The sequence below is a fragment of the Lagenorhynchus albirostris genome, chromosome 15 (assembly GCF_949774975.1).
Source record: "Lagenorhynchus albirostris chromosome 15, mLagAlb1.1, whole genome shotgun sequence".
NCBI lineage: Eukaryota > Metazoa > Chordata > Mammalia > Artiodactyla > Delphinidae > Lagenorhynchus > Lagenorhynchus albirostris.
In genome coordinates, this window is record NC_083109.1 from 46,790,318 (window position 1) to 46,805,667 (window position 15,350).

The following is a 15,350-nucleotide window of genomic DNA, read 5'->3' on the forward strand; positions in this document are numbered from 1 at the left end:
TCCAGAGTACTAAATTGGGAGCTCACGACTGGGGGGTGGAAGGGGTCTGGGACAGCAGCAGGTAGGACCCCCAGAGGACATGACCAGGCATCATGGATTCTATCAAGAAGCCCACCCACGAGCTACTGGGAATATTTCACCCATGGATCCTGCCAGCCTGCCCACGAGCACCCCAGTGCTCCACATGCCTTACGCACACACCAGCCCACCTTGTGGCAGCTCCCTGTGTGTACTCCTAATGGTGCCATGAGCAGACTTTGGCAGATGGCTAAGGAGCATATGGAGAAAGTCAGCCCAATCTGTGGGCCAGGAAGAGACCACAAATTTGAGCTGTAGTGCCACCTTTGGGAATACAGAAGCACTTGACCTGGTGCTTTGCAGGGTCCAGAGAAGACATAGAAGCTTAAGAATTCTGCCACAAGAGAGAGCAAGAAGCATGGAGCAGGCATACCCATAGACGGTCTGAGGAAGCCTCAGAGTCTCCAGCAGAGCTGAGAGAAGTTATTTCTCCTCCAAAGACCAGAGGAGGTGACTGCAATTCAAATGTGAAGACAGCAGTGCAAAACTCAATGACCATGAAAAATCAAGGAAGTATGACACCACCAAAGGGTCACAATAATCTTCTGGTAACTGAACCCAAAGACAAGAGTAAATGGTAAATCTCCAATTTACCAGATAAAGAATTCAAAATAGCTGTGTTAAGGAGACTTAGTGAGCTACAAGAAAACAAAGACAATTCAACAAAATCAGGAAAACAACACACAAACAAAATGAGAAGTTGAACATAGAGAGTGAAACCATAAAAAGAACCAACCAGAAATTCTGGAGCTGAAGAATCAACAAATGACATGAAAATGCAACAGAGAGCATCAACAGCAGACTTGATCAATCAGAAGAAAGAATCAATGAGACTGAATACGGGAACTTTAAACGTATCAAGTCAGAGGAGAACATAGTAAAAAGAATGAAAAGGGTCATAGGATGGTATCCTATGGTTTATAGGATACCATCCAAAGGACCAATTTGTGAATCACCAGAGTTCCAAAATGAGAAGAGAGGGAGAAAGGGGCCGAGAGTTTATTTAAAGAGATAATGGCCAAGAACATCCCAAATCTGGGGAGAGATATAGATATCCAAGTTCATGAAGCTCATTGGTCACCACATAAAATCAACTTAATGAGATCCTCTCTCAGCTCAGTGCTTTGTGACCACCTATAGGGGTGGGATAGGGAGGGTGGGAGGGAGGGAGACGCAAGAGGGAAGAGATATGGGGACATATGTATATGTATAACTGATTCACTTTGTTATAAAGCAGAATCTAACACACCATTGTAAAGCAATTATACTCCAATAAAGATGTTAAAAAAAGAGATCCTCTCAAAGACACATTATAATAAAACTCAAAAATCAAAGACAAGAGGAGAATCTTAAAAGCAGTGGGAGAAAAACATCTTGGGACTTACAAGGTAACCCCCCATAACACCGTCAGCAGATTTCTCAGCAGAAACCTTACAGGCCAGGAGTTAGCAGGATGATATATTCAAAGCGCTGAGAGAAAAAAACTGCTAACCAAGAATACTTTACTCAGCAAAGCTGTCCCTCAGAAATTAAGGAGAAAGACTTTCCGAGACAGACAAAAGCTGAGGAAATTCATCACGACTAGACCTGCCCTCCAAGAAATGCTTAAAGGAGTTCTTCAAGATGAAATGAAAGGATGCTAATTAATAACATGAAAATATAGAAAAATATACAACACAATAATAAAGGTAAGTATACAGTCAAGTTCAGGATATCCTAAAACTTTAATATGGTGAAGCATTAACCATGTAACTCTAATGTAGGTATTAAAGGACAAGAATTTTAATATTTTAATAACAATAGCTACAATAATTTAGTAATGAATATGTAATATAAAAAGAGATAAATTGTGACATTAAAAACATAACAGGGGAAGTAAAAGGGTAAAATTTTTGTGTGCAATTGAAATTAAGTCTTTAGTGTAAAACAGACTGTTATATCCGTAAGATGTTTTATGTAAGCCTCAATGGTAACCACATAGCAAACATCTACAGTAGATTCACAAAAGATAAAGAAAAAGGAATCAAAGCATCTCGTTACAGAAAATCATCAATTCATAAAGGAAGGCAGCAAGAAAGGAATAAAGGAACAAGGGTACTACAAAACAGCCAGAACACAATAAGGTGGCATTAGTAAGTCCTTACCTATAATTACTCTAAATGTAAATGAATTTTATTCTCCAATCAAAATATACAGAGTGGCTAGATGGATAAAAAGCGAGACCCAACAATACACTGCCTACAAGAGACTCACTTCAGCTTTTAGGACACATATAGGTTCGAAGTGAAGAGATGGAAAAAATATTCCACGCAAGTGGAAACAGAAAGAGAACAGGGGTAGCTATGCTTATACCAGACAAAACCGACTAAGCCAAAAACACTAACAAGAGACAAAGAAGGTTATTATATAATGATAAAGGAGTCAATTCATCAAGAAGATATAACAATCATAAATATATATACAGTCAACATTGGAGCGCCTAAATATATTAAGCAAATACTAACAGGTATAAAGGGAGAAATAGACAACAGTACAATAATAGCAGGGGACTTCAACACCTTACTTGCAACAATGGATAGACCATCCAGAGGGAAAATGAACAAGAAAATGTTAGACTTGGTTCATACTTTAGATAAAATCAACCTAACAGACGTGTACAGAACATCCCATTCAAGAGCAGCAGAGTACAAATGCTTCTCAAGAACACATGGAACATTTTCCATGATACATCATATGATAGATCACAAAATGAGTCTTAGCAAATTTAAGAAGATTTAAATCATACCAAGTATTTTTCCCAACTACAGTGGTATTAAACTAGAAATCAATAACAGGAGGAAAGCTGGAAAATTCACAGTATGTGGAAATTTTAAAATACACTCCTGAAAGACCAAGAGGTCAAAAAAGAAACAAAAGGGAATCAAAAAATATCTTGAAACAAGCAAAAATCGAAATACAATAAACCAATTTGGGGATGCTGCAAAAGCAGTTCTAAGAGGTAAGTTTATAGTGGTAAATGCCTACATTGAGAAAAAAGAAAGATCTCAATAAACAACCTAACTGTATGCCTCAAAGATCTAGAAAAAGAAGAACAAATTAAGCCCAAAGTTAGCAGAAGGAAGAAAATAACAAAGATCAGAGCAGAAATAAATGAAATAGAGACCAGAAAAATAATAGAAAAACTAAGAGCTGTTTTTTTAAAAGGTAAACAAAATTGACAACCTGTTAGCTAGACTAAGAAAAAGAGAGAAGACTGAAATAAAATCAGAAAGGAAAGAGTAGACATTACAACTGATGCCATAAATACAAAGGGTAAAAGATTACTAAGAAAAATTATATACCCAAAAATTGGATAACCTAGAAGAAACAGATAAATTCCTAGAAATAGACAAGCTACCTAGACCGAATTATGAAGAAATAGAAAATATCGACAGACAAATAACAAGTAAGGAGATTGAATCAGTAATCAAAAACTTCCCAATAAAGAAAAGCCCAGGATCAGAGGGTTTCACTGGTGAATTCTAGCAAACATTTAAGGAAGAATTAATGCCAATCCTTCTTGAACTCCTCCAGAAAATTAAGGAGGAGGGATCATTCCTATCTCATTTTATAAGGCAAGCATTACCCTGATATCAAAGCCAAATAAGAACATTACAAGAAAAGAAAACTACAGATAAATATCCCTGATAAATACAGATGCAAAAATTCTCAACAAAATATTGATATTAGCAAACTGAATTCAACAGCACATTAAAAGGATCATACACCATGATCAAGCAGTACTTATCCCTGGGATGCAAGGAGGTTCGATACATGCAAATCAATAAATGTGATACACTACATTAATAAAGTGAAAGATTAAAATCATATGATCATCTCAATAGATGTAGAAAAAGCATTTGACAAAATATAACATCCTTTCATGACTAAAATGCTCAACAAATTGGGTATAGAAGAAACATACTTCAACATAACAAAGGCCAATAATAACAAGCCCACAGCTATCATCATACTCAATGGTTCAAGATTGAAAGCTTTTCCTCCAATCAGGAACAAGATGAGGGTGCTCACTCTCGCCATTCCTCTTCACCAAAGTACTAGAATCCTAGCCAGAGAAATCAGGCAAGGAAAAGAAATAAACTGCATCCAAATCGGAAAGGAACATGCAAAATTGTCTTTGTTTGTAGATGATATGATCTTACATACAGAAAATCCTAGAGACTCTACCTAAACACTGTTAAAACTAATCAACAAATTCAGTAAGGTTGTAGGACGCAAAATCAACACACAGAAATCAGTTGCACTTCTATACACTAGAAATACAATCTCTGAAAAAGAAATACCGAAAACAGTCCCATTCACAATAGCATCAAAAACAATAAAATACCTAGGAATAAATTTAACTAAGGAGGTGAAAGATCTGTACACTGAAAACTACAAGACTCTGATAAAAGAAAATGAAGAAGACAGAAATAGAAAAATACCCTGTGTTCACGGACCAGAAGAATTATATGCTGTCAAAATGTCCATACTGCTCAAAGCCATCCATAGATTCAATTAATCCCTATCAAAATTCCAAAGGCATTTTCATGGAAACAGAAAAAAAAATCATAAAATTTGTATGGAACAACAAAAGGCCCCCAAAAGCCAAAGCAACACTGAGAAAGAAAAACAAAGCCAGAGGCACCACACTTCTGTTTTCAAGCAATATTACAAAGCTATGGTAATCAAAACAGTACATGGGGGCTTCCCTGGTGACTCAGTGATTGAGAATCCACCTGCCAATGCAGGGGACACAGGTTCGATCCCTGGTCTGGGAAGATCCCACATGCCGCGGAGCAACTAAGCCCGTGAGCCACAACTACTGAGCCTGTGCTCTAGAGCCCACGAGCCACAACTTCTGAGCCCACGTGCCACAATTACTGAAGCCCATGTGCCTAGAACCCATGCTCCGCAACAAGAGAAGCCACCACAATGAGAAGCCTGCACACCGCAATGAAGAGTAGCCCCTGCTCACCACAACTAGAGAAAGCCCGCATGCAGCAATGAAGACCCAACGCAGCCAAAAATAAATAAATTAAAAATAAATTTTAAAAAAAGTACACTACTGGAATAACAGACACATAGACCAATGTAACAGAATAGAGAGTCCAGAAATAAACTCCCACATTTACAGTTAACTAAAATTTGACAAGGGAGCCGAGAAGACTCAATGGAGAAAGGGTAGTCTCTTCAATAAATGGTGCTGGGAAAACGAGATAATCATACGGTGAAGAATGAAATTGTACCCTTATCTTATGCCACTGACAAAAATGAACTGGAAATGGATTAAATACTTAAACATAAGACCTGAAACTATAAAAGTCCTACAAGAAAACATAGGGGAAAGCTTCTTGACATTAGTCTTGGCAACAATTTTTTTGATATAACACCAAAAGCACAAGCAACAAAAGCAAAAATTAGTGAGACTATATCAAACAAAAAAACTTCTACACAGCAAAAGACACAACAAAATGAAAAGGCAACCTACAGAATGGGAGAAAATATTTGCAAATCATATATCTGATAAGAGGTTAATATCCAAAATATACAAAGAACCCATACAACTCAATAGCAAAAAACCACACAACCCAATTTTAAAATGGGCAGAGGAACTAAATAGACATTTTTCTAAGAAGACATCCAAATGGCCAACAGGTACATGAAAAGATGCTCAATATCACTAATCATCAGGGACATGCAAATCAAAATCACAATAAGATTATCACCTCACACCTGTTAGAATGGCCACCATCAAAAGACAAGAAATGGGACCTCCCTGGTGGTTCAGTGGTTAAGACTCTGAGCTCCCAATGCAGGGGGTGCAGGTTCTATCCCTGGTTGGGGAACTAAGATCCCACATGGTGCACAGTGCAGCCAAAAAAAAAAAAAAAAAAAAAAACCCACCAAAGACAAGAGATAACAAGTGTTAGCAAGGATGCAGGGAACTCTTATGCACTGTTGGTGGGGATGTAAATTAGTGCAGACACTATGGAAAACAACATGGAGGTTCCTCAAAAAATTGAAAATAGAACTACCATATGATTCAGCAATTCCACTTCTGGGTATATATCCAAAGGAAATGAAAACAGGGTACTGAAAAGATCTCTGCACTCCCATGTTTATTGCAGTATTATACACAATAGGCAAGATATGGAAACAACCTAAGTGGCCCTCAACAGATGAACGGATAAAGAAGATGTGGTATGTATGTATGTATGTATACATATATATGTGCGCATTTATGTAATGGATATTATTCAGCCATGAGAAAGAAGGAAATCCTGCCATTTGTGACAACAAGGATGGACCCTGAGGATATTATATTAAGTGAAATAGGTCAGACAGAGAAAAACAAATACTGTATGATACTGCTTTTATGTAGAATCTAAAAGGGTTGAACTCAAAGAAACAGAGAGTTGAATGGTGGCTATGAGGGGTTAGGTGCAGGGCAAAGGGGAGGTGTTGATCAAAGGATACAAATTTCCAGTTATAAGATGAATACGTTCTGGGGATCTAATGTACAGTGTGTTGATTATAGCTAATAATACTCTATGATATACCTGGAAGTTGTTAAGATAGTAGACTTTAAATGTTTTCACCACAAAAGAAAGTGGTAATTATGTGACATGATGGAGATGTTAGCTAATGCTATGGTGGTGATCATTTTGCAATATATAAGTGTGTCAAACTAACGCACTGTCCACCTTTATCTTATACAATGTTATATGTCAATTATATCTCAATAAAGCTGGAAAAATAAATAAATAAGGGCCTTCTCCAAAAAACAAAGACCTGACAAAACTGAATAGGTACAGTTGTGTCATTAAAAGCCCTTATTTGGGCTTTTAATTATCAGCAGTTTTTGTTTCATCAAGTAAGACATGGTTTTTCAAAATGGTGCTGCTGGGCCCAAGTATTTCATGACCCTTCCTTCTGTCACCAGCGTGGAGCTAAAGGTCAAATGACAATATTTGAAAGCAAGTCCTTAAAAGACAATGCAGAAACCTAAATATGAAAGAATAAAAATGTAGCTGAAATGTAGGAGAAACAGCTATCATGGACTAGTATATCAGAATCTAATTTTCAGGGCCAGTTCTCACCTTAAGAAACTAACGCCCATGTATATTTAAATTAATCCTGTTCTTCACCTGATGTGTTTTCCATCATGTAGATAAATGTTTTACCACCTGGGCTGCACACTGGAATTATGTGGGGAGCTTTTTAAATATACTGATGTGCTCTACCCCAAAAGATTCTTTCATTGGTCTCAGTGCATCCTGGCATCAGAAATTTTTTCTGAGATAGAATTCACCTACTGAAACCAAGGGTAATCATCAGTTAAATCCATCACACCTGGAGCCCACCGTCATGCTCAAGCTCGCTTTAACTGTTGCTACCAAAGACTGGCATATCCTCCAAGGGGCACATAGCCCAAACGTTAAGATGTTTGCCCGAGTTGTTTTCCAGGAACTTGGAGTCAGCTGCATCTAGTTCGAGCTGGAGCCTGTTAAGACTGGGCATCTGGAAGGACCTCGTAAGACCTGAAAACCTAAAGTGGGAACCCTGGGGAGGTGGGTGATGGCACAGCTGGGAGGAGGGCCGGGCACACCACCTAGAAGGGGGGAGGGAGGCAGCTCCCGGGATGCTCAGCAAACCGGGACCAGGGCTGCTCACTTCTGTCATCCCTCTCCCTCAGCGGGCCCCCAGGTGGTTTATCACGCACCTCACACACGATGGCATGATTCTCTTCATCTTGGGCCTCTATGAGTTCAGCCAGGAAGTATTCGCCATAATACTCCTTCAGGATGGTGTCATGGTGCAGGAATATTGGCACGAGGTCGTCGTGATCTTCCACCCTGTTTACCAGAAAGGCTTAAATTCAGTGCTGGTTCCTCTGCTTGCTCTTGCCACCCTGTTCTAAATGCCAGGGATAGAACAACACACCCACGAAATGAACTTACATTCTAATGGGGGGAACAGACAACAAAAATGTAACACACAAATCACCGGGAACATTTCAAAGAGTGGTAAGTTGCTTTGGGATGGAGAGTGATGGGGTCAGGGAGTGACACTTGAGTGAGACCTGAGTGGAGACGGGGAGGAAGCTGTGTCGAGAATTGGAGGTGGGATGTCCCAGGCAGAGGGGACATGCTCGGCCCTGCTGGGCGTGGACTGCAGGGCAGCATCGCTCACGAGCCAGAGGACAGCAAGGTGGGCACAGCACCTCCCAAAAGTGCTCCAAGGAGCACTGCTTCTATGATATTGCTCCCAGCAGCCCTTCCTCCCCTTAGAAGAAATCCACTGTCTAAAAACACTTTTCTGCTATAGTGTCCCTCATGGATCGTCACAGTTATAAAGACTCTGGGAATTACTAAGGTAAAGAATATTTAAGCTTGTTTATGCATTCCTCCCAACAGGCCCATGGTACCCTTTACTCCTAAAATGTCTCTCTACTTCCATGGAGGGGGAGATGCTTGGCTTGAAGGTAACGAAGCTCTGCTCACCATCTTGGGCACGTCTACCTCAAGCCTCCTTCTCAGGACCTCTACCGTGACCTCGACCACCAGTGTGCGTGGGGAGAGGAAGACCCAAGAACCAGGTTTACAGCAGCATGAGGATGCTGGTCCTTGGTCTCCATTTTGCTGCCATATTCCACATTCCTTTCTTCTTTTTAGCAGATTCGTGATTAAGTCTACTCTATTTTACCTGTCTGGGATGTTCTTATACATTTTCCTGGTCCTTTTCTTTTAAAATGTTCCATGTTCATATTATATTTTTCTAGTGTAACTGATTTAGCTACTACTTTTATCCTCACTCCCCCTTATTTCATTACTCTGACATTTCATCATCCCACTTTATCTTCCAATATGTTCTCTTTGATGTTAATAGCAGCTCCATCTAATGAGTGACAAAGACTCCGTGACCAGACCCTAGCCTAGTACACCCTGAGCCTCTTTTCCACTAGGCCTGAAAAGACATGAACAAACACTAACAGTTCCTAACAGCTCAAGGCCACATCCCTAGAAGGACCTGAGACCCCCTTAAAGTGCCTGCCTGAGAAAGCTCAGGGCTGCCAGAAGAAGTTCCTGTTTGTTCCAGCGACACCTGAGGATAAGGTCCCATCTCCCAGCCTCTTTGGGAGGGCAGGAGCCTAATTTCCATCAGGGCTAGTGAGTGACTCAGAGGGGTCTCACAGGGACCAACCCTGCCTTCCCATTTTTTGTAATTTGTCACTTCCCTGACTCTACTGAGACCCTGCTCACTCCCCACCCAGCTCCCTCATTTTCTCTTTATTTTATTTATTTATGTTTTATTTATGTTTTATTTTCCCTCCTTTTCTCTTCAAAAGGCCCAGTCACCGTGGAGCAACTAAGCCCGTGAGCCACAACTACTGAGCCCGCGTGCCACAACTACTGAAGACCGCGCACCACAACTACTGAAGCCCGCATACTGCAACAAAGAGTAGCCCCCACTCGACGCAACTAGAGAAAGCCGGCGTGCAGCAATGAAGACCCAATGCAGCCAAAAATACATAAATTAAAATTAAAAAGAAAAAAAGGCCCAGTCACCTCTGTACAAATCAGAGTTCAGTCCACCCTGGATGTTTCCCCCTATCGCAACGGTTATTACGGATTAAAATCTGTCCTTACCAGCATCCGGCTTTGTCAACCTTTGACATCTGCACACCCTGCAGCCCACAGCCCAGGGGCAACAGTGACAGCCAACATGGATGGGGCCCTACCGCACGCACTGACAGCGCTGGGGTGCCATCGCTCGGCCTGTTTGCAGGTGCGGACGTGTGGCCCAAGGGGGCGCCTCTGGGGAGTGACCCCCGCTCCACGCTGGCAACTCCCAGCCCTCTAATCAGCCTCTGCCTCTCCTGGTTGAGAAATTGGCCCGGTCCCCTCGCTGCTGAGCCTTGGTGTCTCACCTGCACAAGGGCAGGTACGAGGAGAGCGGGAGGGTACAGTGTGGGGACGCCCTCAAGGTCACTCTCGGGCAGGCAGTGAGCCCCTGGCAGCATCTGCTGTGGGAAACTTCACAGTCCCCCCACCATCTGATATGCTCCGAAACCCCCATCAGCTGCCTCCACCTGAGAGCCCCGGACCTCAGCTGGAAGGGCCGAGAAGGCCCCAGCGCATTCCAGAAACCCCTCATTTCCCCGCAAAACCACCCTCAAAAAGGTGCTGCTAATGGAGATGGCTTTTCTCTGTAAAAAGAGTCCTGGACGACATTGGTTAAGAAAAAACAAAACAAGAAGATTCTAGGAGAGAACAGCCAACAAATCTACTTTCAAATATCCTGCCAAAAAACAAAGTCCACATCAGTATTTATTAACAGAGATAATTATTTTAAATTATGTGAAAGTAATTCAATATCCTAATCTTCTTAAGTGGATCAAGACAGCTATCACTGTGTACCATTGGCTTTTATCTATATGATGGACACAAAAATACTACTTTGTGGTATAAAAATCAGGAATAAAGGTTCGGAGAGACCCGGGGCCGTAAGCCTAATCATGAGCCCTCGGCAGCCCGTGGACAAAGTGATCCATAATCACACCTCAACACTTATTCTTCTGGGAATAAGAAGAAAACATCCACATCGTGGAGCTCTGAAGAGTCTCTCCCTTCAGCCCTTCCCCAAAATGGATAAAGAGGAACTTGTTCTAAGAAACGCATTCCTTGGGGTAATCGATGATTTATGATCTTGCATCAGCCCCGGTGCTAATGATGAAGTATGACATCAGCCTCGCAGAGTCTCAAATGGCATATGACAAAGTCCAGCCCCATGGAAACAGACACCCTGGCTACTGAAAACAATTCATTCAGTAAAATGTTTAAATTCGAGCACTGCCTGCCGCTCGGATAGGAGAGCCACAGCTTCCTGTGGAGCCGCTGGGCACAGCAGGGCCACGTGCCCAGCACTTCCGTGACCCCCAGAGTTTTGGTGGTGATGATTATGAAGGTCAGGGTTGACCAACACAAAGTACAATGAGGCTGACACCGCTGAATAAGGATCAGCCTTCCTTTGGAGCTGCCAGCCAGCACGTGCTTGGAGAAGGCGACCACGTGCGTGTTAATGTAATTGATTATAGACTATTTTATTTTAACTTGTTTGGAGGAAACAAAAGGTCCATCCCATAGAAACAGGTTTGATCATCCAGGCCCTTAAATGTCCACTAAACTCTGAAAAACATGCTAGTGAAAATGGGGCGGGATCCAAAGCTGAAGAAAATCAACAGCCTCTCAGGACACCTCACTTGGGGCTTGGGTGTCCTGTAAACCCAGGAAAAGGCAAGGTGAAGGATGACAGGGCCCTGGTGGCTGTCGCTGGCTTCCTCAGAGGTGGGGAGAAGGGAGGACAAACTCACTCACCACTTCCACTACATCAGTGAACGGGGCTTTCAAGGAGCAGCGCAATGCCAGACCCCAGGGCACTTGCCTGGCCGGCTGGCACTGTCCCGTGGTGGCAGGTGGACCTCTCAGCATCCAGACCACTCTTCTGTAGCATCACAAGCCTAGAGGAGAACCTACAGGTGGCTTCCCTGGATGCGGGAGGTGTGCGTTGTTTCCTTGCCAGCAAAGAAACCACTGCGAACTCACAGATGGTAAGTTCCTGCTTAGGGGCCGTAAGGATGGCCGCAGCCCATCTTTGCGTTCAGAATACTGGCGTGGCCTCCTCTCTCCTGTCTGATGGCAACTTCCACAACCAGAGAGGATCCGAATTTCATTACTAGACTTAAAAATGTACCATTGGAAAAGTGATTCTGATATTTAAATGCCATAAACATTGTATTTATTTAAGCCTGAGAGAGTGTGTATATATGTGTGCATGTTCTTTAAGAAATCAGTGAATAGCTGCAGCTGATCCCACCCGCTGCACTGCGCACCCTAGCAGTCAGTGGGTGAGCTGGGAGCCGCAGAAGTCACCACGGGGAGGCGGGGTGGGGGCAGCATGGCAGCCTCGTTATGGCTCCATGGAGCCGCCGGCAGCAACCAGCAGTGGCCAGCCTTGCAGCAGTGTGTTCTAGGTCAGTGGCTTCTAAGACTCAAGTTGGATTCACTGGAGTAGGCAACATGGGGAATCCAATGGCAAAAAATCTCATGAAACATGGCTATCCACTCATTATTTATGATGTGTTCCCTGATGCATGCAAAGAGTTTCTAGATGCACGTGAACAGGTAGTGTCTTCCCCAGCAGATGTAGCTGAAAAAGCTGACAGAATTATCACAGTGTTGCCCACCAGCATCAATGCGATAGAAGCTTATTCTGGAGCAAATGGAATTCTAAAGAAAGTGAAGAAAGGCTCACTGTTAATAGATTCCAGCACTATTGATCCTATGGTTTTGAAAGAATTGGCCAAAGAAGTTGAGAAAATGGGAGCAGTTTTCATGGATGCCCGTTTCTGGTGGTGTGGGAGCTGCTCGGTCTGCGAACCTCACGTTTATGGTGGGAGGAGTCGCAGACGAATTTGCTGCTGCTGCCCAACAGCTGCTGGGATGCGTGGGCTCCAATGCGGCGTGTTGTGGAGCTGCTGGGAGTGGGCAGGCTGCAAAGATCTGCAACAACTTGCTGTTAGCTTAGTATGACTGGAACTGCTGAAGCTATGAATCTGGGAATCAGGTTGGGGCTTGACCCAAAACTCCTGGCTAAAATCCTAAATATGACCTCAGGACGATGTTGGTCAAGTGACACTTATAATCCTGTACCTGGGGTGACGGATGGAGTTCCCTCGGCTGATAACTATCAGGGTAGATTCGGAACAACACTCATGGCTAAGGATCTAGGATTAACACAAGACTCTGCTACCAGCACGAACAGCTCAAACCTTCTGGGCACTCAGGCCCATCAGATCTACAGGATGATATGCGTGAAGGGCTACTCCAAAAAAGACTTCTCATCCGTGTTCCAGTTTCTACGAGAGGAGGAGACGTTCTGAATTTGCCCTTTGGCTGTGGACGCTGTTGGAAACCACACTCTATCTTGGAGCCCCTTATAGCTCACTCCACAAGTAAATGGGCTTAATCAAAGGTCACCTGTCTGCTTTTGATTGTCTAGGTCACAGTAAACCCTGGGATTTTTCACCCATATTTATTTAACTGCTTATTCTTTTTATCTATTTAGCAAGGACATATTATCTGAATTTGTGTTTTTTTCTGCAAGCCACTGATGGTCTTTGCTAGCTAGCTGATTGGCCTTTTCCAAAAGTTTGATTCCTGAGCACTGTCAGCTAAAACGCTGCCTACTCCAATCAGGATATTATTTACTCCACTTTACAAATAAAAGCAAATTTTTTTCCCACAGGATAAAACCTATCCTGGAGGAAAGAAAAGAAATCGGTGTGAGGAAAGGAGTTAGAGAAAGGGGAAGTATAGTGAATTACTCCTTGTGTCCCTCAGAAAGGTTGTCCTGTTAACGCAGTGGTGGTATTCTTGCATTCACTTTCCAGGAGTTGATAAGGCGAGAACTCCTTGCTGCATGCTATGTAATTTGGACTCTGTTACATTACCCTGGTGTGCCCCTCTTGTAACAACTCCCAATACTCAGCAAACTTATTTTTTATATTTTTGTACATTTGTACAGTACATTCTTACTACATAATTTTTGACTTCAAAAGAATAACATCTTTAGAACTGTTTCAGAGCCAACGATGATACGTGCTTTACATAATTATTATATTATCCTAAATATAACCATATTATTTTGAATTCAAATAAATTTCTATGTTGATAAAAAAAGAAATCAATGAATAAAGAAAAATTCAGAGAATCCAGTTTAGTGGTAGCGCTAAAAAGTGCAATGTATTTGGCTTAAACCAACCCTTACCACGAACAGTTTCAGCTTGGGTTTGGAGAACCTACAGTGGGCGCCAGCTACGCAACTAGATTTTTCTTTTTATTCAGCTGTGTGAAACAAAGCACCTTTTTCTTTCCAAGATCTCTTGTGACCTCTAGTGGTCTTCTTTAGGAGAATCAAATCCATCATTTCTAAACCGTATATTCCATTCAAAACTTTAACATGGGTCTTGGAGCCATTTAGCTTCTACTCATTGGAAAATGTCATGATTTTACAAGTTATGGAGGACTTCGGAATGAAGTGCTTCAAAGCACATTCAGGGCCAATTAGAGGTCCCTGCACTTACACCACTGGGATCTGATCCAAAAGTCTGTGTTGGCACACCATAGTTCCAGTTGGATTGTGAACCAAATTCTATTTGCTGGGTTACTTATCAGGACTCAAGAAGACTAGTGGTGAAATTCCTAACTGCCCTACAACTTCTTTCGAATGCTTTAGGATATTTATCACTTAAGCATCAGAATGTTCATTTACATGAAATTGCTCAGAAGTCAAGCTTAAGTGGATTCCTAATAATTGTGAGACTATCAAACGCTTAATAAAAATAACTGCTTTAAAAGGTGAGAAGTTAGCATTTAAAAAACACCACATCTTACATTTTAAAGTCCTAAATTGACCTAACTTCCTAAATGTTGACCTAACTTAATTTTTATTATTAGCAAAAAAGCAGTACTATATAAAGGAAACTTTAAATTACTTTACAACACTGACTGACAGCACACACAATCCTTTCCTTTGTGAGTCCTCTCCTATCCCTGTGAGGACTTGAAAAAGGTCGGTTTCCCCCCAGAAAGGCCATTCCAATAGCTTCTAAATCTGAGAACATCTCAAATCCACCACCAATGATTAATCAAGCCCATTACAGATTATAAAGATGTGTCTAGAAGCAGCTATGCTTTACTTCATATATTATGCAAAATACAGAACAGGAACTTCAGTAATTTGTGTCTAAGTAGAGGGGCACATTACAGCACAATTTTCCACATGGGTAAATCAAAGAAAACGGGACTGGGGATTACAGCGTTAATTTGCTGGCTCTGAATGCGTTGCTAGGTAAATGGCAGAAGGATAATTACATCCCCAAACTCTTCACTGGTTTAGTGTCTTAAGAACTGTGTTCTTCACCATTAATTATCAGTGCAAGTAACAACTGATGAAACAGATGTTGAGAAATAAATGCGGGGGAAACAAGAGAAATGAGGCAGCCTAAGCGGACGCATGGCCACGCCCATCTGACTCTGAAGTGTCCTTTTTTCCTGTATCCTTAAGGAGGGAGATCATCCACATAAGTACATTTTCCAGATACCTGAAGTCCTACACCTGTAAGTATCAAAAGTCTAATATGAACGCTGTGGACAGAGGGCCTCTTA

At 41.9% G+C, this 15,350-nt stretch overlaps 1 protein-coding gene and 1 pseudogene across 1 annotated transcript in view; one reads left to right on the forward strand and one right to left on the reverse strand.

Moving 5' to 3' along the window:
• The window catches only part of CFAP61 (cilia and flagella associated protein 61), a 253,270-nt gene that overhangs the window by 216,627 nt on the left and 21,293 nt on the right, over positions 1–15,350 (reverse strand). Inside the window, exon 7 of the mRNA XM_060124490.1 lies at positions 7,844–7,976. Coding sequence (XP_059980473.1) covers positions 7,844–7,976 — 133 coding nt within the window. The remainder of the gene's footprint in view (positions 1–7,843; positions 7,977–15,350) is intronic.
• On the forward strand, positions 12,093–13,086 carry LOC132505496 (3-hydroxyisobutyrate dehydrogenase, mitochondrial-like; annotated as a pseudogene).